The sequence below is a fragment of the Carcharhinus amblyrhynchos genome, chromosome 3, assembly GCF_965287045.1.
Source record: "Carcharhinus amblyrhynchos chromosome 3, sCarAmb.v2.hapA, whole genome shotgun sequence".
NCBI classification, from domain to species: Eukaryota; Metazoa; Chordata; class Chondrichthyes; order Carcharhiniformes; family Carcharhinidae; genus Carcharhinus; species Carcharhinus amblyrhynchos.
Window position 1 is genome coordinate 10,334,071 of NC_137326.1, and position 25,953 is coordinate 10,360,023.

Here is a 25,953-nt window from a genome sequence, read left to right on the forward strand (position 1 = left end):
CCATGGCAAGGGGATGGGAAATTGGCATGATGGAGGGCCCAGTGGGTCAAGGAGGGAGCAGTTCCTGATGGAGGTGGGAGGGTGGGATGAGGGCAAGAGATGACTTGTGGTAGCATTCTGCTGGAACATAGCAGAGGTTGATCCTTTAAATGCAGGGCTAGTGGGGTGATTGGCCAGTTGGGTTAAATGGCCTATTTTGGCACTAAGTTCTAAGAAAGTAAAAATATAGGATTCAAGTTAAATTTTTTTAATAAAGTAGGCATGGCTAATTTCAAGCTTAAATATTTTACAGCAGTGTTCTGACTTTTGACTAGCAAAATATGATTTGCATTTCAGTATTGTGCATTAGCTAAAAGTTTACAAAGCAACCAACTCAGTTTTTTTCTGGTAGTTTAAAGGTTAAAATCTTTTTGAATGGCAAAGAAAACGGGATACTGAAGCTTTATGTTTTTGTTAAGAACACACCCACAACACTCACAGGAAGTGTAAAAAATACACCCATAGTTTAAAAAAAAACTGGCTTTTATTTTGCTATTAGTATTGCTGGTAACTATTTATTGATACAGCCAAAAAAATAACAACACACCTAGTAAACTGCAAGTGAGGTACATTCAGAACCTCAAGATATATCTCCAATGTTAAAAACAAATCATAAAGGCAGGCAGTACATATACTAACATATGATAAATAGAAGGCATTGAATGCATGGTTCCACTGACCATGTCAATCCATTTATTGAGCGACTGCTCAGCTGTACTCCCCACAAACTGAACAGCAACTCACGTTTAGTCAGCAAGCTAAGAACCAAGAGAAACCTCCCACCTTTCCCTAACTCTTAGCCCTCCCCTGATTAAAATCTCCATGCTGTACATAAGTATGTTAGAGCCCGATTTGGTTTACATCAGTTATCCACTTCAGAAAGTTACCAAACTTTTATACAAAGAAATTCAACTTTTTATTTTTTTTTTCCCAATACACTTTTAAAAATTTCAGTTGAGGCTGCAGTATTAGCGTTATGAAATCCAATTATACAAAAGTTGAATTAAGCTACATCTATAAACAATTCAGGCAAATTGACTTCTTGGTTTGGTTCTATATTGAGCAATACAGGCTGACAGAGTGCTATTTCCTACCAGTAAGGCTGCACCTGTTGATCATGTGAAGTAGATAGGTCAAAAGAAAACTTACAGTAATGGCTAACCAAAGTTTAGGCGCATACATGCATATTGTAAAATTGACCATAGCTATACATCAGCACACCAATGAGCTAAGAAAGAAAAACCATGATTGGTTTTTAAATATTGGTAGCAAACAGAGTTGTCAGGAACGATATTACAGTTAAATGAAAGGCCAGTATAATCAAGACACTATCATACTAAGTTTAACAAACATCAATTCAAGATTTTTTTTTAAAAATCAAGTGACTGTAAATGTGTGGTAGGGTGCACTTGGCTTGCATTCTTGCTTTATAGAACACTGCAGAAAGCCTTATGCCTAGGGCGCTTTGCTTGCAAGGCAGCCCGTGTGGCCATTTCAAAGACTTCTCTCACTCCTTCTTTAGTTTTTGCTGAGCATTCCATGTACCCATATGCACAAATCTTGGTGACCATCTCTTTGCCTTCTTCAGGTTTCACAGGCTCCTGAATAAGAGAGAAGGAGGTGGATAATGTGAGTCAGCAGAAAAGAGCAGGAAAAAGAGAGTGAGCAGGTGGGAAAGAATGAAAGATTTCTGTATAATATATTTGAAGTAATGTAGAATTCATATCATAGAATCCCTGTAGTGCAGGAAGACGAATCAGCTCATCGAGTCTGCACCGACTCTTATCCAGGCCCTCTCCGTATCCCTCCCTGCCCATTCATCATGGCTAAACCATCTAACCTAGACATCTTGGGACACTGAGGGGCAATTAACACGGCCAATCAACCTTCTCTGGACTGTGGGAGGAAACTGAAGCACCCGGAGGAAACCCATGCAGACATGGGGAGAATGTGCAAACTCTACACCGTCACCGAGGCTAGAATTGAACCCAGGTTCCTGGGGCGCTGTGGAGCAGCTAACTATTCTGCCCAATTGGCTTGCCTACAAAGAAAAATTGATATTAGTTCTAGGCATATCTACACACACTCAATTTATCATACATATGGGTCATGAAATTTAGTAGCGTAGATTATTAAAAAAGCATCAAAACTTATTCAAATTCTCCAAAGATTAGATTTGCATGCTGAAAATTCTGCCAACATTCAGTCCCACTATCTCTCCTGGCACAAGACAGTGGATGGGCAATCAGTTCCCAGAACAATATCAGAACTACCAAATGCATCAAGATCAACTCTTACATTGAAAGACCTTTTCTGAAAAATCTCAAAAAAAAATGAAACGAATAGACACTGGATTGCCAACCTCAAAAGTTGTTTTTAAACATGTTTTGGCATTTCCCAAAATTGGTACTGTGACAAAACAAAAGAATTACATCTATATAAAAGTGGCAAAACAAAAACCGTGGGAGAATGAGATCAAAGCACAGAATATGGGATATAAGAAGATGCTTGTGACTGAAGTAGAAAAGTTGATGCTTTGTGTGGGTACCCTTTATTAAAGTTGATATGGCTGTCAATCTGAAGCATTAACTCATGGAGCTGAATTTTATCAATGATGGTTAAGGTTCATCACTGGATCTGAAAGTGAAAGCTAATCCCACTTTAAGCAGCCGTGGAATCCTATGGCATCACAAGCCTCTGCTGCTAGCGCTGTCATCCAATTAAAGATCAAGAACGATCTGGCCAATCAAAGGTCCAGAAGCACAGCAGCACCATTAGTAACCAAAAGTGCATCAATTGTGAGAAAATGCCCTCAAAAATCAGGTCAGTGGGGTCAGGGGAAGCCTGGGGCCTGGTAGTGGAGAATTGGGAGTGAGAATGGGAAAAGAGCTGTGGAACTCTGGCTGTGCCAATGCTACGAGTTGCTCCATGGGCCATGGAGTTCCCATCAACGGTTTTTTCACCCTCTCAGAACCTGACTGACTATCTCCCCCTCCTTTGTCTGTGTTTTTAAACGGCTGAATGGGAAGCATTGCATTTAGGCTTCCTGATGCAGACAAAATAACTGTGGGGCCAAGAAGTGGCCTTTAATTGGGCACCTAAATTTCCCTGCACTGACGATATGGCACATTGGCAATAAGATGCGAGATTCCATTACTGTCATTTCTGCCTTCTAACTCATCGCCAACAGGCTGTGAAAATTCATTCCACTCTTTTTAAAAGCTGATATTGACCAGTCTCATCTCTTTCGTCCTTTGTTCTCCACTAACCTGCTTCATCTTTGCCAGTTCCCTCCGTGTGTGCTCATCGTTCCTCAGGTCTTTTTTGTTCCCAACAAGGATAATAGGCACGCTAGGGCAAAAATGTTTCACTTCTGGAGTCCACTTCTCTGGGATATTTTCTAATTTGGAGGGAGAGACATACACAGGTAATAAAACATGCATTTTATTTTATAACATCACAATGCTAGACAACAGGAGGATGCCATTTGGTTCATCAAATCTGTATCATGTCTTCTGAAGAACTTTCCAGTTAATCTTACTCTTGCAACCTTTAGCCCTGTTTTTTTTTAATCCAATTCTCTTCTGAAGGCTATTATTGAATTTGTATCTTCATCCCCATCAGGCCATGCATTCCAAATCTGAACTGATCATGTAAAAAGGATTTCCCCTATGTCACCTCCTCTGTCAAATCAATTGAAATCTGTGCCCTCTGGTTATCCATCCATCAGCTATTGGAGGTAATTTTGCTTTATCATCTCTATCTTAACCCTGCTTGATTTTAAATCTCCTCTTAGCTTTCTTAAGCAGAATAACCTCAGCTTCTTCTGTGTTACCAAAATCCCTCATTCCTGGAACCATTTGAGTAAATCTTTTCTGCACCTGATCCAAATCGCAGTGCCCAGAATTAGATATATTACTCCAGCTGGGAATAGATTAGTGTTTTGCATCAGTTTAGCTTAACTGTCTGGCTTTTGTACTCTATGCCTTCATTTATAAAGCCCAGGATTGCATTTGGTTTATTAGCTGCTTTTTAAGCTGTCCTGTCACCTTCAAACAAATTTTCAAGCACTACCCACTGTCATATTTAAAAGTTTACTTTTAAAGACATGGATCATCATGGCCATGTTCCCCTCCTCCTCCCCCTCACCTCCCCAGGCGTTAGTAAGCACAGTTTTGTTTTGAAAAGGAGTTTAGACAACGTTGTGACAATTTCCAATTCCCAGGCAAGTTGACAGACAAAAGAGTCTTTAATATCAGGAAGGCTCTTTACAATGTTTCCAGAAGACTAACTGCACTATTAATTAGTAATACTATGCAAAAAGCTGAGAACAGCTATGCAGTACTAGGATTAAAGCCATGACACATTAACTATAGCGAGATTGTAGAAGAACAAGATTTTTGTTGGTGCACCATAATAGATATTACAAGAAAATGAACAATGACATCTGGAAACAGGTTTTTAAAGAAAACTTGTCAGTGGTTAAGTTGAGCTCTTTTCAATTGTAAAACCCTTGCATAATGAAAATTCTGGCTGTACATCCTTCTCAAAAATGTGGTATCACAATTCACTTTGTTTTCTATCTATTTAACGGGCTTTAACTTATTTAGAATTATCTTGTGTTGTCAAAATCATATCCTTCATTAAGAAGGAAAGAATTTCTAATTAAGGAAGACTGAATTACATCTTAAAAATTAAGCAAAATATAAACACCAACGTATGTAACCAATGGATACCAGAGATTTAATGCTTCAATTAAACCCCACATAACAAAACATTCTTACCTAAACTGTCAGGGCTATCAATAGAAAAACACATTAGAATAACATCTGTATCTGGATAGGAGAGAGGCCTAAGTCGATCATAATCTTCTTGTCCTGCTGTGTCCCAAAGTGCCAGTTCAACCTACAGAAGAAAATTAAAATAATCAATTTTCAGAATCTTAAATGTGACATAATTAAAATTTTGTCCATGCACCAAAGGAACCTTCTGTCCAGGTATCTTTTTCCCCTTCACAAAAAACACAAATATCCCCATATTTGAACAATCTCTTGTAAAGGGGCTGCTAAACACAATTACCCAGAGAACGAAAAGGCAAAGTATGAATACTGTCAGAAGTTCATGAATGCTCTATTCCATAGTTAATGAGTTACTAATTGAGGCTATTAAAAAATTAAGCTCAACAAGAAGGATGTCTGAAGAGTAAAGAATGTTTACCCTTTTGCATTGTTTTAGGGTCAAGATTTCTCAAGTCATAGAAATGTAGAAGACAGAGGCAGGAGTAGGCCATTCGGCCCTTTGAGCCTGCTTTGCCATTCATTTTGATCATGGCTAATCAAATTCAATATCCTGATCCCGCCTTCCCCCATATCCCTTGATCCCTATAGCCCCAAGAGCTATATTTCATTTCTTTTTGCAATCACACAACATTTTTGCTTCAGAGAGAACAAGATAGTTTTTCTTTATTTAGCATGCCTCAACCCACCAACTTCACACATCCTTGGGACAATTCCACAGCCATAAATATAGGATGATCACCAATACATCTAAGAAGGAACAAATGTATCAATGAGAAGGAGGAAAGAGTAGGGTTCTTTAGGGATCAAAGGGGGCAATCTGTGGGTGGAGCGTCGAACGAATACTTCACATCCATCTCCACCCCAGAGAATGAAGATGAAGGCTTGGAATTCAGTGAGAGACATCTCAAAGGTCTTGAGCAAACTGGTGTAGGGAGTGACAAGGTTGGCAGGCTTACAAATGGACAGATCTCCAGGTCCAGGTGAATTGTGTCCCAGGACGTTGTGGGAAGCATAGGTGGAGATTTCAGGGGTTCTGACCCAAATTTTTAATTCCTCTCTGGCCACAGGGGAGGTGCAGTAAGAAGTTTCACAACACCAGGTTAAAGTCCAACAGGTTTATTTAGCAGCACTAGCTTTCAGAGTCTCAAGCTCCTTCATCAGGTGAGTGAGGACTTGAGTTTGTGTCTTTAGATGCCTTGTTCGTGAACACAATTTACAAGATAATGGTTGGAATGCAGGTAATCAAGTCTTAAAATTATAGACTGTGTGGAGAGAGGGCCAAACACAGGTTAAAGAGATGTGTATTGTCTCCAGCCAGGTCAGTTAGTGAGATTTTGCAAGTCCATTCAAGTCATGGCGGTTACAGATAGTGTGAGATGAACCCAAGATCCCAGTTGAGGCCGTCCTCATGTGTGTGGAACTTGGCTATCAGTTTCTGCTCAGCGATCCTGCGTTGTCATGAAGGCTGCCTTGGAGAACGCTTACCCAAAGATCAGAGGCTGAATGCTCGTGACTGCTGAAATGTTCGCCGACAGGCAGGGAACGCTCCTGCCTGGTGACTGTCGAGTGGTGTTCATTCATTCGTTGTTGTAGCATCTGCATGGTCTCCCCAATGTACCATGCCTCGGGACATCCTTTCCTGCAGCGTATCAGTTAGACAATGTTGAAGGCTGGGTAGTTTGCTGTGGATAATGGTTTGAGGTTGTCCGATTGTGTGAAGGCAAGTAGTAGGGTTACGAGGATGGCCTTGGCGAGATGTCATCAATGAAGAAGAACATGTTGAAGGCTCTGGAGAAGATGTCGTAACTTCTCTGCTCCGGGGACGTACTGGACAACAAAGGATACTCTGTCTGCTGTGTCCCATGTTTGTCCGCTGTGGAGGTCAGAGTGGTTTTTCACTGTGGGACAGGGGAGGTGCCAGAGCACTGAGAACAGCTAATATGGTCCCGCCATTTAAGAAAGGCAGTGAGATAAACCAGGGAACTACAGACCAGTGAGTCTCACATCAGTAGTAGGGAAACTATTGGAGAAAATTCTGAAGGAGACAATCCATCTCCACTTGGGGATAGTCAGCGTGGCTTTGTCAGACACAAGGTCATGCCTAACAAATTTGATTGAACTTTTTGAGGACGTGACCAGATGTGTAGATGAGGGTAGTGCAGTTGATGTAGTTTATGTGGATTTCTGCAAAGCCTTTGACAAGGTTCCACATGGGAGACTTGTAAAGAAGGCAAATGCACATGGGATACAGGTAATTTGATAAGATGGATTCAAAATTGGCTCAGTTGTAGGAGACAGAGGGTGATGTCAGAGACTGCTACTAATCCAGTAGCATATCACAGGGATCTGTGCTTGGGCCCCTTTATTCACCATTTATATAAATGACACAGATGGCTATGTGGGAAGGTACGATTAGTAAATTTGGCGAAGACACAAAGATTGACTGGGTGGTTAATGCAAAGTTAAGTGTCTTTGGCTGCAGGAAGATATGGATGGGCTGGTCAAACAGGCAGAAAGAATTTAACCCTGAAAAGTATGAGGTGATTTACTTTGAAAGGAGTAATTTGACATGGGAGTATTCAATGAATGAGAGTGACACTAGGAAGCTCTGAGAAACAAAAGGGATCTTGGTCTGTTTGTCCATAGATCTCTGAAGGTGGAATGGCATGTTAATGGGGTGGTGAAAGAGACATATGGGACATCAGTTGGGCTGGAAGTCCAGTTTCAGCACTGAAAGTCCAAGCAATATGACATCAATTCCAAAACTGCAAAAACATTTCTGCTACCCAACTCAGGCACCTAAGAGGAGAAATATACTATGGCTTTTAGCTTTAAAAACAACACTTAAGCTGATGCATAAAAAAAAAAGTTTTGCTCTGCAGTATTTATTCAACGTCGGAGCAAGAGAAGATCATATATGGGTGGCACGGTAGCACAGCGGTTAGCACTGCTACTTCATAACTCCAGGGACCTGGGTTCGATTCCTGGCTTGGGTCACTGTCTGTGTGGAGTTTGCACATACACCTCGTGTCTGCATGGGTTTCCTCTGGGTGCTCCGGTTTCCTCCAGCAGTCCAAAGATGTGCAGGTTAGGTTGATTGGCCATGCTAAAATTGCCCCTTAGGTGTCCTGAGATGTGTAGGTTAGAGGGATTAGTGGGTAAAATATCTAGGGATATGGAGGGTAGAGCCTAGGTGGGATTGTGGTCAGTGCAGATTTGATGGGCCGAATGGCCTCTTTCTGCATTGTAGGGTTTCTATGACATATTTGGCTTGCGGGAGTAATTTAGATGAAAAATAACTTCAATGCCCCACCCATCAGCCCTTCTTCCCCACCCCAATTTTGAGAATGAACCTATATTAATATACACTCAAATAAAAGAGAAACAGGCAAACTATATACAAGGTGAGTTTTGGCCTTAATAGTGAAGGCGAATGGCAGCTAACAGAATATGGTCATTAAAACATTGTGAATGATGTTACATCAATAATGCACTAAAACAATAGTACCTCCCATCATTTAATACCAACCTGTTTTCCATCCACTTCAATATCTGCTACATAATTTTCAAAAACCGTTGGAACATACACTTCGGGGAACTGATCTTTACTGAAGACGATTAGTAGACATGTCTTCCCACAGGCACCATCACCAACTATAACCAGTTTTTTGCGAATGGCAGCCATCACTGTAAAAATACAAAATCACAATTTTAAGACCACTATTTTTTTTTTTAGGTACATACCATTCCAAATAACATGAGACTTTTCTTTAAAAAAATCTGTAGCTATTAAGATCTCATTCATTCAAATTTATTTTAACAATTGGAAAATTCAAAATGCAGTTGGATTTTAAGAGTACTACTGGGATCTTTTACTGGAAACATCAAGATGTGGAGATGCTGGCACTGGACTGGGGTGGGCACAGTAAGAAGTCTCACAACAGCAGGTTTATTTGGAATCACAAGCTTTTGGAGCGCTGCTCCTTCATCCATTCACTTGATGAAGGAGTGGTGCTCTGAAAGCTCGTGATTCCAAATAAACCTGCTGGACTTTAACCTGCTGTTGTGAGACTTCTGACTAGAAACATCAAGGTCAATTTTAACTGGCCAAATGACTGAAAGTAACACATTTATTATTAACTGGAACCTGGGACATTCTAGGAGTCCATAAAGCTTAGTTCTGATCCAAGTAATGCAATTCCCTGGTTTAATACAGAAAGTCTGAGAAGTATAAATAACATTTATATGAACCAATATTTCCAAATACAACATAAATCAGACAGCTGCCAATGCATTTAAGCATAAAATAGATGTACCATTTGTTCAGACACACATTTATTTCTTTCCAATAATAAAAACCCTGATTTATGGATTTAGACAATTTTCAGCAAGCAGAATGGGTGCATCCTTAAATTAACCTGATGTAATGCTTTTAAAAAATGTGGGTGTCACAATAGCTCAGTGCGTCAGAGCTCTTTCAAACTGTGGTGAACATTCAGGCTTCTGCAGATTCTCTACCAGTGACGTTGTTCATTACGACAGTATCATTGAATGACAATTTGTAGATGAAGGCTAGGCACTGGGCAAGGACAGAAAATAAGATCCTACAAGCTGGCAGAAAGCCAAAGGAAATTTCCAGCTGCTTTGCTCAACTAAGTAGTGAAGGAATGTATTGAGTCAATATGTCATTGTGGATTTTTTTTTCTTAAATAGCAGGGAGAGGAGGGGTGGAATTAAAAAATAAACACAAAAATGTTATGGCACAGAACTAGCCACTCATTTTAATCCTATTGTCCAGCACCTGGTCCATAGCTTTGCAGGTTACATGACTTCAGACACAGACCCTGGTACATTTTAAATGAGTTGAGCGTTTCAGACTCCACCACCAACTTAGGCAGTGAATTCCTGACGCCACCACCCTCTGGGTGAAAAAGTTTCGCCTCATGTCCCTTCTAATCCTTCTATCAATCACCTTGAATCCAAAGCAGAATGATATCCCAGATCTCAATCAATCCTTACGGTACAACAGATTTTAAACCATGCAAGTGATGGTTATATCATTAGTTTGGCTATGCTTTTGAACAGGGTAGAGAATGAATTCCTGCATGCTCATCTAATAATCAGTCTGGAAGTCTTACCTTGAAACACAATCTTCAGATTAAAAAGAAACTTTCAAGTTCCCAACAAGAATAGTGAGGTTAGAAATACTCAACACAAATCCAATTTAAACAAAACTTTCCTAGCACAAGTCAAATTGATACAAAAATATGATGTTGTTTGCACGCTTTCAAAGTAGTAAATCTTGGCAACAAATTTCTGATTGAAAATCTTTGCCAGAATGATTTTAATGCTTTAATGTATGTCACAAGTAGGCTTACATTAACACTGCAATAAAGTTACTGTGAAAATCCCCTATTTGCCACACTCCAGCGCCAGTTTGGGTACACCAAGGGAGAATTTAGCAAGGCCAGTACACCTAACCAGCACGTCTTTTGGACTGTGGGAGAAAACCAGAGCACCTGGAAGAAACTCACACAGACACTGGGAGAACACGCAGACTCCACATCGGCAGGTGACCCAAGCCAGAAATTGAACCTAGTACCATGAGGCAGCAGTATGTCACCCCAAGTATCGTGCAAATGTATTATCTGATCATACAAAGGAACTTATAATGCAAGGCTATGGCATGAGGGTTAGAAACCAAAACATAGTAAACAGAATTGTTAAATGAATGCACACACAAGGCAAAACTTTCAGTGGTTGTTACTTAGATATAGAAGCAGGAACTGCAAACAAAATGCAGAAGTATTATGTATGAAAAGCATTGTTAGCATTCTACAAAAATGGGGCAGTGGTTATTTAATATGCAGCTAATTATTTTTTATATAGTAAACTTGGAACACATCCCTCCTATTTTGCAAGATTCTGTGATTTTTTTCATATTGCTTCATATCTCTCTACTTCACTAATCGAGTACAAATCTCCCACCCCAAAGACAAACAGGGTGACTGCTGATAGAACATTCAGGAAACAAGATAGTACAACAAAGTCCATTACATACTACAAATTTCCATGCAAATATGTTTACTGGAAACCTGCCAAAATCATCTCCATCTAATTCATTCCGAGTTCAAACACATTTAATTTGTTTTCAGTACTTAAGTGCTCAAAACTCCTTGTCATTCCACCTCGAACCTTCAGCAAATCGGTATCTTTTTGAAGATGAAGTATTCAAAATTGATTTCAGAACATGATTTTTGATGCTTTATGCATTTCCTTCTCTCTGCATAAATTAGCTTGCGGTTTGCACTGCAAAATGCTTGAAAACTTGCGGAATTATTCTAGTGTGTGTCACTGGGATCTACTGTTGCAGCTCCTTTTGTTCTGCTTAGGCAAACTATTCCCCCCGCCCTCAATATGCAGCATGGGCCCCTTGTGCTTCCGAACCATCCTGGCATCCTTGCCGAGAACCCTCCTTACTCCAGACATGTCAGACTGAGGGAAACTGGGCTTAGTTACGTTAAGAAATCTGCTGGAAAAAATATAATTTTGCCAATGCAAAAGCTCTTGAGAACGAATACAAGTTCTAACATTAAAAAAAACAAGAAATTGGAGAAAAGGAACTTAGAAATGGCTGAAACATACTTACTATTCATATTAATATGTTCTTTCAACAACCTCCAGGATACTTGTCACTGCCAAGCAACCCTAAATACCTGTTCGAATGGGTGGATTGCATGTCAGAACCAGAAGGAAATGGCATGCGGAACCAAAAAGCCATAAATATTAAAGTAATCTCCTCCAGGCACTTATGCTGCTAGTGGTACCACCCACTAGATCCGTGTCTGTGCAACAGAATGTAATTCACAAGTTTTTGTTTGTGTCTAAATGACAGTTTGAACAATTCAAAATTGTCTATTGTGTGAAATGCTTTGAGGTGTACTAGCTGCATAAACACAAAGATTACTATTCATTTCCTTTTATTAGCTCTGTATTAAGCCTGTACAGGGTAGGAATGGATGCAGGTCAATGCGGATTTGCAGTGTTCCCATCAATATGCTGTCCGATTAATATAAAACCAACTCAACCTCTGCCACTCGAGTTCCCTATTCATGTATCTAAGGATTGTCACTTAGGTCTCTGATCATCACTTGCTCTTCTCTCTCAGAAGAATCAAGGGATATGGAAAGCAGACAGGAAAGTGGAGTCTACTCCTGCTCTTATTTCTTATGTTCTTATGAGGGAGCATGCTCGATAGCCCACACAGTTTACTCCTGCTCCAATTTCTTGTGTTGCTAATCCTGGCATGTGCCACGATATCACTATGGGGTAAGGTGAGGAGGCAATCCCCAAAATCTTCCTCAGCCGATGAGGAAATTGAACCCCCTTAGTCTTAGTACTACACCACACTCTAGCCAACCGTGCTAACCAACCCCTAACCTCCACAACACGACAAAGTCAAATCAATAAAAAAAAATATAGGCTGTAAGATCTACTGGTGGAATAAACTGATCTAGTGTGGTGGAAATAGGATGCTAGTTTCCAATCTTTGGGCTGAGTCGACACAGACTTGATGACAAAAGGAAATCAGTCTCCAGAAGTTTACACGCAGACATGTCCTTCCTTATGGGACACAGGTACCTATAATTTATACACGTGCTACCAGATGATATATCATCAAATCTACAGCTTCTAAAAGGAAGATAAAATCCCAGTACATTTACTGTTAAGCAATTAATTTAAATTTTGATCCAAACCCTAAGACATACAATAACCTTTACGGTTTCTCCAGTGACTACGTCATAGACTATGACAAAGAAAAGGCAGTACAGTCATTATTTTGACCTGCCTAAGAACATTGTTTTCTGTGGACACCAACAATCTTCAAAACAGTTGCTACATTCCATGAAGGTCTGCCAGATTAATAACTGCCTGACAATCAATTTAAAGGGCCATGATGGAAGAGAGTTGTAAAAAAATGTAAGTGCACACTAGGGAGCAGATTTTTCTTCCCAAAGTATCAAAATTACACTTGGAAAAATGAAGATTCTCCAGGCTTCTCTACTAGAATTGCATTAGACCTCAAACAACATAACCATTTTGAAATAAGCCACTCGGTGAGTGGCACTGCTCTCATTGAAGCATGGGCAGCACAGTGGTTAGCACTGCTGCTTCACAGTGCCAGGGACCCAGGTTCAATTCTGGCCTGGGGTCACTGTCTGGAGTTTGATGTTTTCTTTGTGAGTACGTGTGGGTTTCCTCTGGGTGCTGCAGTTTCCTTCCACAGTCCAAAGATGTGCTGGTTAAGTGCATCAGCCATGTTAAATTTCCCTGTACTGTCAGGGGCGGGGGGAGGTATTAAGGTATTATCAGGGTAAATATATGGGGTTAATGGGATAGGACCTGGGTGGAATTGTTGTCAGTGCAAGTTCGATGGGCTGAGTGGCCTCCTTCTGCACTGTAGGGACTCTATGCAAATTGTTTAGATAAGGAGAAGTTATAAAGAGACACAAACAAATTGAGTGGGACAACTTGCGGCAGATGGCATTCAGCGTTAGGTCATGCACTTTGGATCTGAGAAACATAGATCAGAATATTTTCTTAACAGGAACTGTAGGGGAGCAAAAGGATTTAAGTGCTCAAATAGGCCGGTCAATAAGAGCTAGTCCACTGCTACAGGTGATGTATCAAACTTAGTGGAACAGAGTGTGTGGCTTAGCTATCACCCAGGAAGAATGCAACGTAATACAAAATCATCACAAAACACGCAGACTAGGCAGTTAAATGGTAAATGGTAAATGACTTTTAACAAAGATATAATGTAAGGTCATACAACCTGACAGCAGAAATGCAAACACAAATGACAACTAAAACAGTACAGGGATCTAGGGATACTGGAGAAGACATAATTAAAAGCAGAATTGCAAGGCTAATAAAGCTAATGAAGACTTATTTCCAGGAATATAAAAAAATTGAAACTGGGGTTACGTTAATTGTATAGGCCCCTGATACAGTTAAAAAGATTGTGCACTGTCATTCATACTATAAAGGGGAAGTGATGGAACGCGGGCAGTGCGGTGGCAGAGTGGTGCTGCTTCACAGCGCCAGGACCCAGGTTCGATTCTCGGCTTGGGTCACTGCCTGTGTGGAGTTTGCATGTTCTCCCCATGTCGGCATGGGTTTCCTCCCACATTTCCGAAAGACATGCTGGTTAGATGCACTGACCCGAACAAGCATTGGATTGTGGCAACTAGGGGAATTTCACAGCAACTTCATTGCAGTATTAATCACAAGCCTTACTTGTGAATAGTAAATAAACTTTAACTTTATGGCCTAGTGCTATTATTGCTAGACTATTAATCCAGACGCTCAGCTATTGTTCTGGGGTACCCAGGTTCAAATCCCACTGCAGCAGATGGTGGAATTTGAATTCAATAAAAAACCTGGAATTAAGAATCTACTGCTGACCATGAAACCATCGTTGATTGTTAGAAAACCATCTGGTTCACTAATGTCTTTTAGGGAAGGAAATCGGCCATCCTTACCTGACCAGCCAGTGACACCTATGGTCCACTAATAAAAAAGGACATAGAAGCAATGGAGAAAATGAGAGAAAGACTGACAAGGACAGTCAATGACCCTAGAGAGTCCAAACTTTGGGAACGGCTGAACAGGTTGAGTTTTTCTTTCATTTAGAAACCAGGAAATAGAGACCTGACAGAGGACTTTTAAATTATGAGCGAGTTGGACAAGTCAGATGGGGAGAGAACATTGCCATTTGTGGCGAATCCAAAATTAGAGGCCATAAGTACAAGATTATTGTTACCAGCAAATCCGACAATAAGAATTTTTAAGCGACAATGGTTGGAATGTGGAAGTTACTGCTATGGGAAGTGGCCGAGATAAATAGCTTACATGTTTTAAAAAGAAAACTGGCCAAGTACAAGAGGATAGAAAGATATGCCGAAAGAGTGAGACGAGGCTAATAAAATGGGAGGACACTCGTGGAGCATAAATACTTGCGCAGACTAGTTAGGCTTAATTGCCCATTTCCATGTTGTATGTTCTAAATCACTTTACGTAACGTCTCAATACTGTTCATAAGCAAAGAATTTAGAGGTAAAATAATCTACATGTCAGAAAATGAATTAAAAATACAAATTGACAGAAAGAAGATAGGGGGCAGTCATGCTAAATGACAGCCAATTTTTTCCACTACACAACTTTTTATTTTCCATTGAGCTGGAAAATCTTGACAATATTTTCCATTTCAAATCAAGTAAAAACAACTATGAAACAAAGTCTCCACAGAACTTCACTGAAAGGCAGATGGGGTACAAAGAGAAACATTGGCAGCTGACTCACTGAGCAGGTTTCCCATTGCTGGTATAGACGACTTTCAACATCAGAGTCTTCGCCTGAAAGAAAGACTGCATCATCTACAAGGCACAAGGAAGGAGTATGATGGCGTACTCTCTAATTGCCTGGATGAGTGCAGCTCCAATAATACTCAAGAAGCTCGACACCATTCTGGACAAAGCAGCCCACTTGATTGGTACATCATCCAACACCTTCAATATACACTCCCTCTATAGTGGCAGCAACATGTACTGTGAGATGCACTGCAATAACTTACCAAGGCTCGTTCAAGAGCAGCATCCAAACCTATGAATTCTATGAAGGACAAGGACGGAAGACGCACGGGAAGCTACACACAATCCGGACTTGGAACCATAATCGCCATTCCTTCACTATCACTGGGTCAAAAACCTGGAACTCCATCCCTAACAGAACTGCGTGTATACCTACACTACACCGACTGCAGTGGCTCAAGAAAATGGCTCACCACCTTTAAAGGGCATCTAGGGATGGACAATAAAAAATGCCAGCTGAACCAGTGATGCCCACATTCTGTGAAAGTATATAAAGAAAAAAGTTCAAAAAGCAAAGGAGTTCTGTCCAGTCTGCTGATCAATCCTTAACCTATAACCAAAACAGATAAAACAGACTATCTCGCCGTTCTGACATTTCTGCTTGTAGGACCTAAGTGCATACAAATTGGCTGCTGCAATTCCTTGCGGTGACTACAATTTGAAAGTACTTTGTTAGCTGTGAAGCTCTTTGGGATGTTCTGAAGTCGTGAAAGACAATATACAAATAGAAGTTGTTTATTTCTGCTGCCACTTTGATTAGTGCTTGTTCCGTCCACCTAGTGTGTGGATGTTGACAACTTAAAATGTTTTAAAAATATATGTGACATGCCAGTTCTCAGTTCGCAAAGACAAACTCAGTAGCTACAAGTGTCTGTGTGAACATCATAATTCTATGCTTGCATTTACACTGTCTGATTTTCCCAGTTAAGAAAAGCCTCCACTGTTATTTCCCTAAATAAGTTCTGTAGATCTAGTTTGGAGTTGTTGAAGGTTGTTAGAGAGAGATGCAAGCTTTTTCAGCTGGCTGCACAAAAGCAGCTGAAGTAGAAAAAAAGCTGAAAATCACACTAAAAGATAATTACAACAACAAACTAAAGAATGGAATTGGCCACTCAAATATGCAGTTAATAAATATTAGGTGCAATGCATTTTGAGGTATCCTAATGTCAAGTCTCACATGAAGAAAATTTCTTCTACAAAGAATTTTCCAAAAAAGAAAAATCCTTTTCTTAAGCAAAGCGACATTTATATTGACCTAACATGATGCAGATAAGAAATTATTTGCCCCCAGTTCTGCTATTGACTTTGACAAACGAAAACTCTATGGCTAACCTCGAATAGAAAGTCACTGGCCACAACAGATCTGTTTGCACTACAATCTTGTTTTAACATCCTAAATTTACAAATTCCAACTTTATTTGGATAGTCAGAAGCTTTTTCCCAGGGTGGAAAAGTCAATTACTAGGAGGCGTAAGTTTAAGCTGTGAGGAACAAAGTTTAAAAGGAGATGTACAAGGCAAGTTGTGTTTTTTTTTTACATAGAGGGTGGTGGGTGCCTGGAAGTCGCTGACAGGGGAGATAGTGGAAGCAGATATGATAGTGACTTTTAAGGGGCATCTGGACAAGTACATGAATATGATAGGAATGGAGGGATATGGTCCCCGGAAGTGTTGGGGGTTATAGTTCAGTCGGGCAGCATGGTCGGTGCAGGCTTGGAGGGCCGAAGGACCTGTTGTTCCTTTGCTATAATTTTCTTTGTTCTGGCTACAGTTGCCTGAAGGATGAGGGGGGAAACAGCAATCCTGTTAAATGTAAGTTAATGGGTGCCACAGATTGCTGCATCTTTATGCTCAAAAGACACATCATCTATAACTGCCGAGAACCAAATTTCAGCAACAAATTCTAATGTTGCATGTCTGTTTCTTCATTTCAACTGTGAGCTGAAAGCGCCATTTGCTAGCTCCAATGCTATGTCATACAAGGAAGTGATGAAATTCATGGGTCAAGTCATCATAGCTAACTTGTACACCTACAATTTTACTATGGCAGTTTTGGAAAGGCTTTCATTTATTCAGCGCCTTTCATCACCTCACAACATTTCAAAGTATCTTTCAAACGTAAGCCACATTAATATAGGAAGCATGGCAGTCAATCGGCACATAGTAAAGACTGACAAACAGGAATTTAATCATGCCCATATAATTTAAATGACGTTGGTTGAAGGGTCTATTAATGTTGGCCAGGACTTTACAGTGATGGTAAAGATGGGGAGTACTCCCCTGCCCCTCATCAAATTAACACCATGAGTCTCTTACATTCACCTAAGACAGATAAAGGCAAGGTTTAATGCCTCTTATGGAGTCAGTTAGCCTCAGTTTGCAAGATGGTTGGTTCCTGCTGCAGAGCGATGCCAATAGTGCAGGTTCAATCCTGTACCAGCTGAGATTATTCATCAAGGTCTGCCTTTTCAACCTTGCCCCTCACCTGAGGCACGGTGATCCTCAGGTTAAATTACCACCAGCCAGATCTCCCCTTCAAAAAGGGAGTGTAGCATATGGTCATCTGGGACTACGGGGACTTTACTGTCAAAAGGATGGAACTTCCAACAGTGTAGCACCCCCTTAGTTGTGCACTGGAGTGTTAGCTGTAAACAGGCTTTTAGCCAGAGGAAATTATTCAGATCAGAAAAATATCAAATTAAAAGCAGAATAGGATATCACCCCAAATAACTCATACACAAATTGATCAACTCAACAGGAAAGACTGGCACAGCTCTGAAAAAAGATGACCATTACTTGACCTCAGCATGCATTCTTAGAGGAAACAAAGAAGTTTAAATGTGGACGTTTATTGTTTTGATAGAAACACTTTGTTACTGCAATTATTACTAGCGTATTGTAGGCCACAAAATACTGAAATGCATCACCATTTCTGATTAGACGTTAGACACTGATAAATATTTTAAGAATCTTTCCAATAAACAAACTGAAATCTCTGCCATAATGCAAACTTAACATTCTTTGGTTTCAAAGGATAAATACCATTCATGCTGTTGACACAAATAGTTCAATTCTACTTAAAATTATTAATCCACAGGATGTTCTAACTTCTGACAGTCTGATCCAGTTTCTAGAAGAAAAGGTGAAAGCAAACCCAATGCTCAGACTCTCATACCCAAGTTCCTATCCCAGATCAAGCCAAAGGGAATCAAAGATGGATCCAACCTACTTTAATTTCCCCACTCCTGAGTAAGTTCTTCCCCTCCAAAACAAAAGGAAATCTGCCATTTAAAAATTAATATACTACATTAATTGCTACTTTAAATAAGCATCCAATAGAAATGCAATTTTAAAAAATTGTTTGTTTGAAAGCAAAGTTGTTCCAAAGTAGCAGCAAGTTTCTCTTACTTTGGATTTCCGAAATATCCATATTTTCAGCTAAATTGAATATGCTGCATTCAGTGAATCTAATGCATAAACTTATTGTCAAGTCCCTGCATTAAGATTCTGCCTAACAGGTGGTCTCAAACGTGTAGTCAAAATGATCACTAATCTGACTGAAGGATTATAAATGGAGCAATGTGTGCCTACATCACATCTCTGTATTTCCTATTCTATTCCCTGTTTTAAGAGTACTGGCCAGTGCAATGGATTTTTTTTTCTTAAATATTACTCCTTTCTTACAAAGCCAATGCGCAAAGGGGACAAGCAAGCCTTTAATCCATCTCCTTGCTTGCTCCAAAAACCAATTCAAATTGAATCTAATTCATGGTCCGCTCAAGAGAGACAAACAAGATCCAAACTGACAAGAAAAGGCATTGCATCTGATCTTGGGTTTGATCTGACACTTGATCTTAGCCAACAGGCTGAGAAGCAGATTGTTCAATTTTCTTCATTCCATGCCATGGATAGGGAATTCTATTCAAAATTCAATCATTTCCAGTATGTCCTCACTTCAAGGCAAGTATGTGCCGAGACTGCCGTGTGTCTCATCAGTACATTTAAAGCATTATACAGTACGAAGGTGACAGAAACACTGGTAACCACTAAATGCTGGTACATATGTTTATTTGTAAAATTAAAGTTACATAACAATATAAAGTACACTTCCTCTTTAGAATGTAAAATGAGTTTAATCTGCATTATATTCATTTGTCACCTTTTTGCCAACTTCATTTTGTTCATATACAGAATAGCAGAGATAGATTTCTACTCTTTCATATCTGTTGAAGCTACAAAGTCTAGTTTGAGAAAGGCTTGATATTTGTTATTTTATAATCTCTTTTGTATGTTTTAAAAACTTCATCTGGTACCATGGGAAGTTGAAGTTCCACAAAAACAAAATACAGCAGCTTAGAATTATTATTGATGCCTTCAGAAAAATTCAATGATGAAGAGCTTTAACATCCTAATCTAAACTGACATGAGTCTTCCCCCACAACCTCCCACTCCATATGGATAGCAAGATAAGTTATGATGAGTTAACAATTTTTTTTGTAGGAGAGACAATGTGAAGAGAAAGACAGATTTGCATTTATATAGCACCATTCACAATCTCAGGTTGCAAATCATTTTACAGCCAATTCAGCACTTTTGCAGAGTAGTCATTGTAATTGTTTGGGGTGGAGATGCAGCAGGGAAGCATTTCTATTCCAGTTCATCATGTCTTGTTGAAAATGTGTATGTAGTCATTGTGTGAGAACAAAATTGAGACTGAATGTAATGGGCTCAATAATCGAGGCAGCAGTCAAATTGTGCACAGCAAGTGCCCGCAAATGGCGATTGATGACCAGTCAATCTATTTTAGCTACTGTAAGAAGTCTCACAACAGCAGGTTAAATTCCAACAGGTTTATTTAGAATCACGAGCTTTTGGAGCACTGCTCCTTCATCAGGTGAGCAGAGCGTTTTAGCTATTGATTGAGAGATATTGATCATGACAAGGGGAGAGAAAATTAGAAACTAAACCAGATTTGTGAAACTGGCAGAACAGTAATATGGACTCAGTTCACTAATAATGACATCGTTGCCAATAATGGGTTGAAGGGAGAGAAACAATGTCTTCAGCCACTTTGATCCACACTCTGGAATTCTGTCCTGAAATTATACTGCCAATTTCCTTATCATCCTTCTGTATCCTCTGTAAAGCCCCATTTCTTTGAACAAGCTTTTGGCCACCCTTCCCAAGATTTCCTTTGGCTTGGCATCCATTTTTCCCTTGAATCTTATAAAACACCTTGGGGTATTTTCATCCATTAAGGCCCTGTTTAAATTTGATTTTGATATGCAGTTTCAAACAAACATGGAAAGAATAGACTTGCATTTATACAGCACTTTTCATGACCACCTCATGTCCCAAAGAACTATAGAACCAAAGAAGTACTTTTGAAGTGTATTGTTGTAATGAAGGAAATGTGACAGCTACTTTGCACACAGCAAATTCCTATTTCCGGCAGTGAAATAAAGACCAGATAATGTGTTTTTGTTGTGTAAATTGTGAAGGTAGAATGCTTTGTTGTAAATTTGTACTTGATAGAATTCCATTGGCAAGCAGTGGGTATTTAATACGTTTATAGTGTAGTCACAAAACAAAACTGAACACATGGTACTGAAGATTTTTGTATCAACCGTCATAATCTATAATTAGAATCTGATGAACTTAAAGGTTACTTTTGAATACATATTACATTCATTTAAGTACAACCATTACATATGTTGGCTTTGCATACAAATTTTACACTACAGTGACTTTTACATACTGACAAATGCGCAAAAAGGTAGCACATTTTTTGTTTAGCTCATTACAATTTTCAGCTATTTTATTCAGTTAGAGACATCAGTGAACGTGTTGCAGCATATATTCTAGCCCAGTTTTTACCAAAAAAAAACTGTTAAAAGAATTTATGCCTTTTAAATTGATTTTAACCCCAGGGCAAATGGTTGGGGGTTAGTGGGGAATGTAGCAGGGAGATAATTCTATTCCAGTTCAACAAGCCTTGTTGGAAAGATGCATGTGCCCATTGCATGAGGACAACATATATATCCAAGGTTTACCTACAAAAAAAATCTGCTTGGTTGATATCAGAGAGGTATTGTGCACCCTAGTGAAAGCTACTGTTTTGAGGAGAGGAGACAGAAATTGAAAAATTAAATAGCCTCATCTTAAAATATGGGCAAATTATACTCAACTCCAAGGACAATTGGTAACTTCACTACTTGTGGGATCAGTATTTCATGCAATTGATACTAAATGTAGCATGACTGAACACAGAGCTCCTGATTTTAAATGAGATTCTGTAAAACTATTAAAAACCTGCCAAGTTGGCTGTAGGAAGAAAAACAATGAAATAGACTGAATCTATATCATGCCATATGTTTTGCTCAGTCTAGCCCCAAGTGCCTCAAAGCTACCAAATTACTTTTGATTTGTGAACAATATTGTTACACTGCCAAGCAGCACATGCATAGCAAGATCCCACAACAGCAAATGAGATGAATGACCAGATAATCTGTTTTCCTTTGAGGGAGGAGTACGGATCAGGACAAAAGAAAAACTCATCTTTAAAAAAAAAAATGTCGGACAGGATTCTCTGGCCGCACTCGCTTGAAAACCGGAGATTCCCACTCGACTTCAACGGATCTTTACATGGTCCACCCCTCTGCCCGATAGAATTCCAGTAGTGGGCAGGTTGGGAAAATTGTGGCCATCATGGGGCCTTTTACATTCAAACAATACTATTGATAACACAATTTCACTTAGTAATACAGTCAGCCTATATTGTGTATCAATATGTCAATCTGGGCTTCAGCCCACAGTCTTCTGACTCAAGAGGGGAGATGCTGATAACTAAGTGAAGCAGACACAAAATTTGATCTGCAGTAAATGCTGCCACAGCAGGTGGGTGTTCACATCAGAATTTGTGTGAAAAGAAAGTTGCGAGACCAAGACTTACAGTGAAATGACATTATTGATCAAATTTATGTTTACAGGTTAGGTAAATATTGTGTAAGGCATCTTACTCGATCATCTACCTCTTTAAATTCAACCTTCAGAAGCTAACTTCAATGTACAGATAAATATTTGACTTTAAAAATTAACTATAAATAGTTTTGTCAGTAAAAGTTACGTTTAACAGCAAAACAAAGGTCCATCTAGTCCAAAATAGAAAATAATGAAAAAATCATTGCAGGTGATTCCCTAGCTACAACTTGATAGATAAGGACCAGGCATCCCTACCCAGCTGGACGATGTTGGAAAGTAATCACAGAGGAAAGGTATGTGGTCAATTGTGTCAAAGGCTGAACTGGTTGAGGATTAGGAGCTTATCTTTGTCACAGTCACAAAGGATGTCATTTGTGACTACAACCATATTAGAAGTATTTCAATATTTATGCAGGATTGGAAACCTGCTTGGAGGGATTCAAGCATAAGGTTCTGGGGCACTTATTGGGGAGGGGGTGCAAGAGCACAATCAAAAATTTGAGGAGAAACAGGGTGGAGATGGCATGTAGATGGGGACACGGGTTGTTTCTTGAGGTGGACAAAGACAGATATGAAGGAAAGATGGACAGTCCCAAAACAGAGACAAATCATTAATAACATCAGCTAACCAGGGAATCAAGGAAGGAATAAAGAAAAACAATTGCAATGCTGTGAGTAGGACTAGGGGGCACAGCCTCAAGATAAAGGGGAGGCGGTTTAGAACGGAGTTGAGGAGGAACTTCTTCACTCAAAGGGTGGTGAATCTCTGGAATTCTCTGCCCGTTGAAGTGGTGGAGGCTGCCTCGCTAAATATTTTTAAAAAGCGGGTTGATGGGTTTTTGATAAGAGAGGGGATTAAGGGTTATGGGGAGAGGGCGGGAAAGTGGAACTGAGCCACGACAGATCAGCCATGATCTTATTGAATGGCGGGGCAGGCTCGAAGGGCTAGATGGCCTACTCCTGCTCCTATTTCTTATGTTCTTATGTTCTTATGAATCTGAAATAAAAACAAAGTGCTGGAAAAACCTCACAGGGCTAGCAGCGGCTGTGGAGAGAGGAAGAGAGAGAGAGACAAACAGAGTTAAGGCTTTGAGTCAAATGACTTTTCTTCCAAACAGGAAGTAGGAAGTTGGTCAGCAGTATAGTGAGTGGGGTTGAGGGAACAAAACGTGCATCTCATGGGAGTCAAGGGTTACGGGTCATGGTGGTGATTGTGAAGGGGGGGGGGGGGGGAGATAAAAAGAGCTGAGCAGCATGCAGGCAAGAAGGTGGAGTTGAGACACAAGCAAATCAGCCATTTTCTTATTGAATTGTGAAGCATGCTCAATGTACTGAATGGCCAATGCCTGCTTGTAAGTCCGAAGCTCCTATAACAATGACAGCAACCTCGGGACTCTAACGTCCTTGCACGTATAGTATGTTGCTAAGGGGTTCCAATAGGCAAATGGACATAAAATGAAAAAAAAACACATTACCTCAGAATTATAATGGGCAAGTAACTCTAATTCATAAGCATGTCTATTGAAAAATTTTACCAGAAGCATTACACTCACAGGAACAAAATTTCAGTGAACATAAAATTCAAAACATTCATTCAAAGCATTTAGAGTCAATGAGATTAAGACTCGGGGCAGCATTCTGAAAATTGGTCAGCCTTTCAAAATCAAATTGTTCAGAAAAATGGTAATAGTGCACATAGCAAAATCTTAACAAAATGGATCCACAGCAGAATTTTATGCACTTCTGATGTAAAACAGTGACATGCTATTCCACGTTAACAATAGCATCCCTGTACATGCTTCAGAATTAAGTTTGAGCATTAACTCAAGTGGTTATCACATTTGCACTGGGTGTAAATTAAATCCATTCACTTAAGATGGATACTATCTGGCAAAGGAGGACATTATTCAATGGTATTAACAATACTTCATCTGTTTCATAAACTGAATAACCACTTATGACAAAACAGTCAACAGTACTCAACTAACTAAATGCTTATGTTTAATGCATTTGCTATTGGTGAGTCAGTGCTGCAGTTGTGAAGTTTTTGAAAGCAGATCACAAGAAACATCTGTACGCCTTTTGATGAGGTGAAGGCTGCTCAAATATAGATGTTGCACAGATGGATCTTGGGGCGAGATCAGAAAAAATAACCACGAATCATAAATACCCACAATCTAAACTCTCTTTAAATGAGGACACTTTGCAATTAGTTTGCTTTCAAGTTCAAATATGGTGTTAGTAGGGTTTCCTGAGCTGACACCCAACACTTATCTCAGTGATTATACTGGCCTTGCCATATCATATTAGATACTCAAGTATTAATGTGTAAATGCAGCTGAGAAAGAAAGCAATTAATAGGCCTGGAAATTAACTCATGGTTTCACAAGATGCAAGCATCGCTGCCAAGGCTAATTGCCTGAATCAGGTGGTGGTGAGCTGCCTTCTTGAACTGCTACAGTCCATGTGGTGTAGGTACACCTACAGTGCTATTAGGGAGCTAGTCCCAGGAACTTGACCCAGTGACACTAAAGGGACAGCAATATATTTCCAAGTCAGGAAGGTGTGGGGCTTCGAGGGGAACATGCAGGGAACGGGGTTCCTCATACATGTGCTGTCCTTCAGCCTCTAGGTAGAATTTGGAGCTAGACGAGTTCATCAGGTTAACACATGTATGCCCTATTTCTGGCTGAACTCAGCAGATTCTTTCCTCTGACCCAACTCAACACTACCACCATACTCCAACCATGTCCTGCTCAGCCAACTAGTAATCTATTATGTTCAACTAATACTAATATACTAATCATATTTACAATGTGGTCCACTTATGATTCAAATATAAATTCTCCATCTCTGAACTATACAGACTTCACAAGTACAAAATTAGCTAATTTCAAACTGGACAGTGTTAATGCCATTACAGGTAGCTGTCGGCTAGCCTCGAAACCTCAGCTTTTTTCTCTTCTTATAGTTGCTACCAGATCTGCTGAGATTTTCCAGCATTTTCTCTCCAGTGAGTTCTCAATTATCAGTCACCTCCCTCTCTTTTGCCTTGCTGCAGAAGTGCCAGATCCATGCTGATTGTGGAACTTGTGACAATTAACTTTGTAACTTGTGTAGCTGTCTGGTAGCATGTATAAACATTCACAGAACAGAATTTACACGGTAGCAAGTTGACATCGGATGACTTGTCTCTCCACTCAAACAAGCTTCCCTCTTGTACTGGCACAAAGGTGCTGTTTTCCCCCCCAGTAAACATTCCTCTCAATTGAACACAAGTATTTGGCAAACGTTTATAAAATAACCCAAACGTGTCTGAAAAGTATCCTCTGCAAGGTGATCAATTATGGCATTTCAGATCTGAAAGCACTGGCTTTCATCATGCCACTGTGAAGCCAATAACTGCCTTAGAAAGAATCAGCAAACCATCCTGAACTTTCCACCAGAAAAATGGGATAGTTCTGGTTTTGCATTTGGACAATCTATTCTACAGGTACGACTTCCAGTGTAGAAAATAATGGCTGCTTTTTTGTGCTTGAACTTCTTGTATTCTGGCACAATTTTGCGTAATTATGTTCTCGTGACAACAGCACATTTGGCAGCACACAATAGTTTTGAGCAATTTACATTTTTTGGAGATACTGCTCTGAACTTTGCCCATAGCAGTTAATTTTGTTTAAATTTTCATCCACTTGCTTTTGC

At 39.8% G+C, this 25,953-nt stretch overlaps 1 protein-coding gene across 2 annotated transcripts in view; it reads right to left on the bottom strand.

Moving 5' to 3' along the window:
- Nucleotides 1–509: 509 nt before the first annotated feature.
- LOC145363672 (transforming protein RhoA-like) overlaps nt 510–25,953 on the bottom strand; it is a 41,960-nt gene continuing 16,516 nt past the window's right edge. Inside the window, exons 1-5 of one of the 2 annotated variants that reach the window (XM_080218891.1) lie at nt 11,488–11,575; nt 8,368–8,525; nt 4,824–4,944; nt 3,309–3,439; nt 510–1,640 (exon numbers count right to left, since the gene is read on the bottom strand). In XM_080218891.1, the coding sequence (XP_080075017.1) occupies nt 1,467–1,640; nt 3,309–3,439; nt 4,824–4,944; nt 8,368–8,525; nt 11,488–11,494 (591 nt within the window). In that variant the 5' untranslated portion in view covers nt 11,495–11,575 and the 3' untranslated portion in view covers nt 510–1,466. Of the gene's footprint in view, nt 1,641–3,308; nt 3,440–4,823; nt 4,945–8,367; nt 8,526–11,487; nt 11,576–25,953 lie in introns of those variants that run through there. The other variant, XM_080218899.1, reaches the window with a different exon arrangement.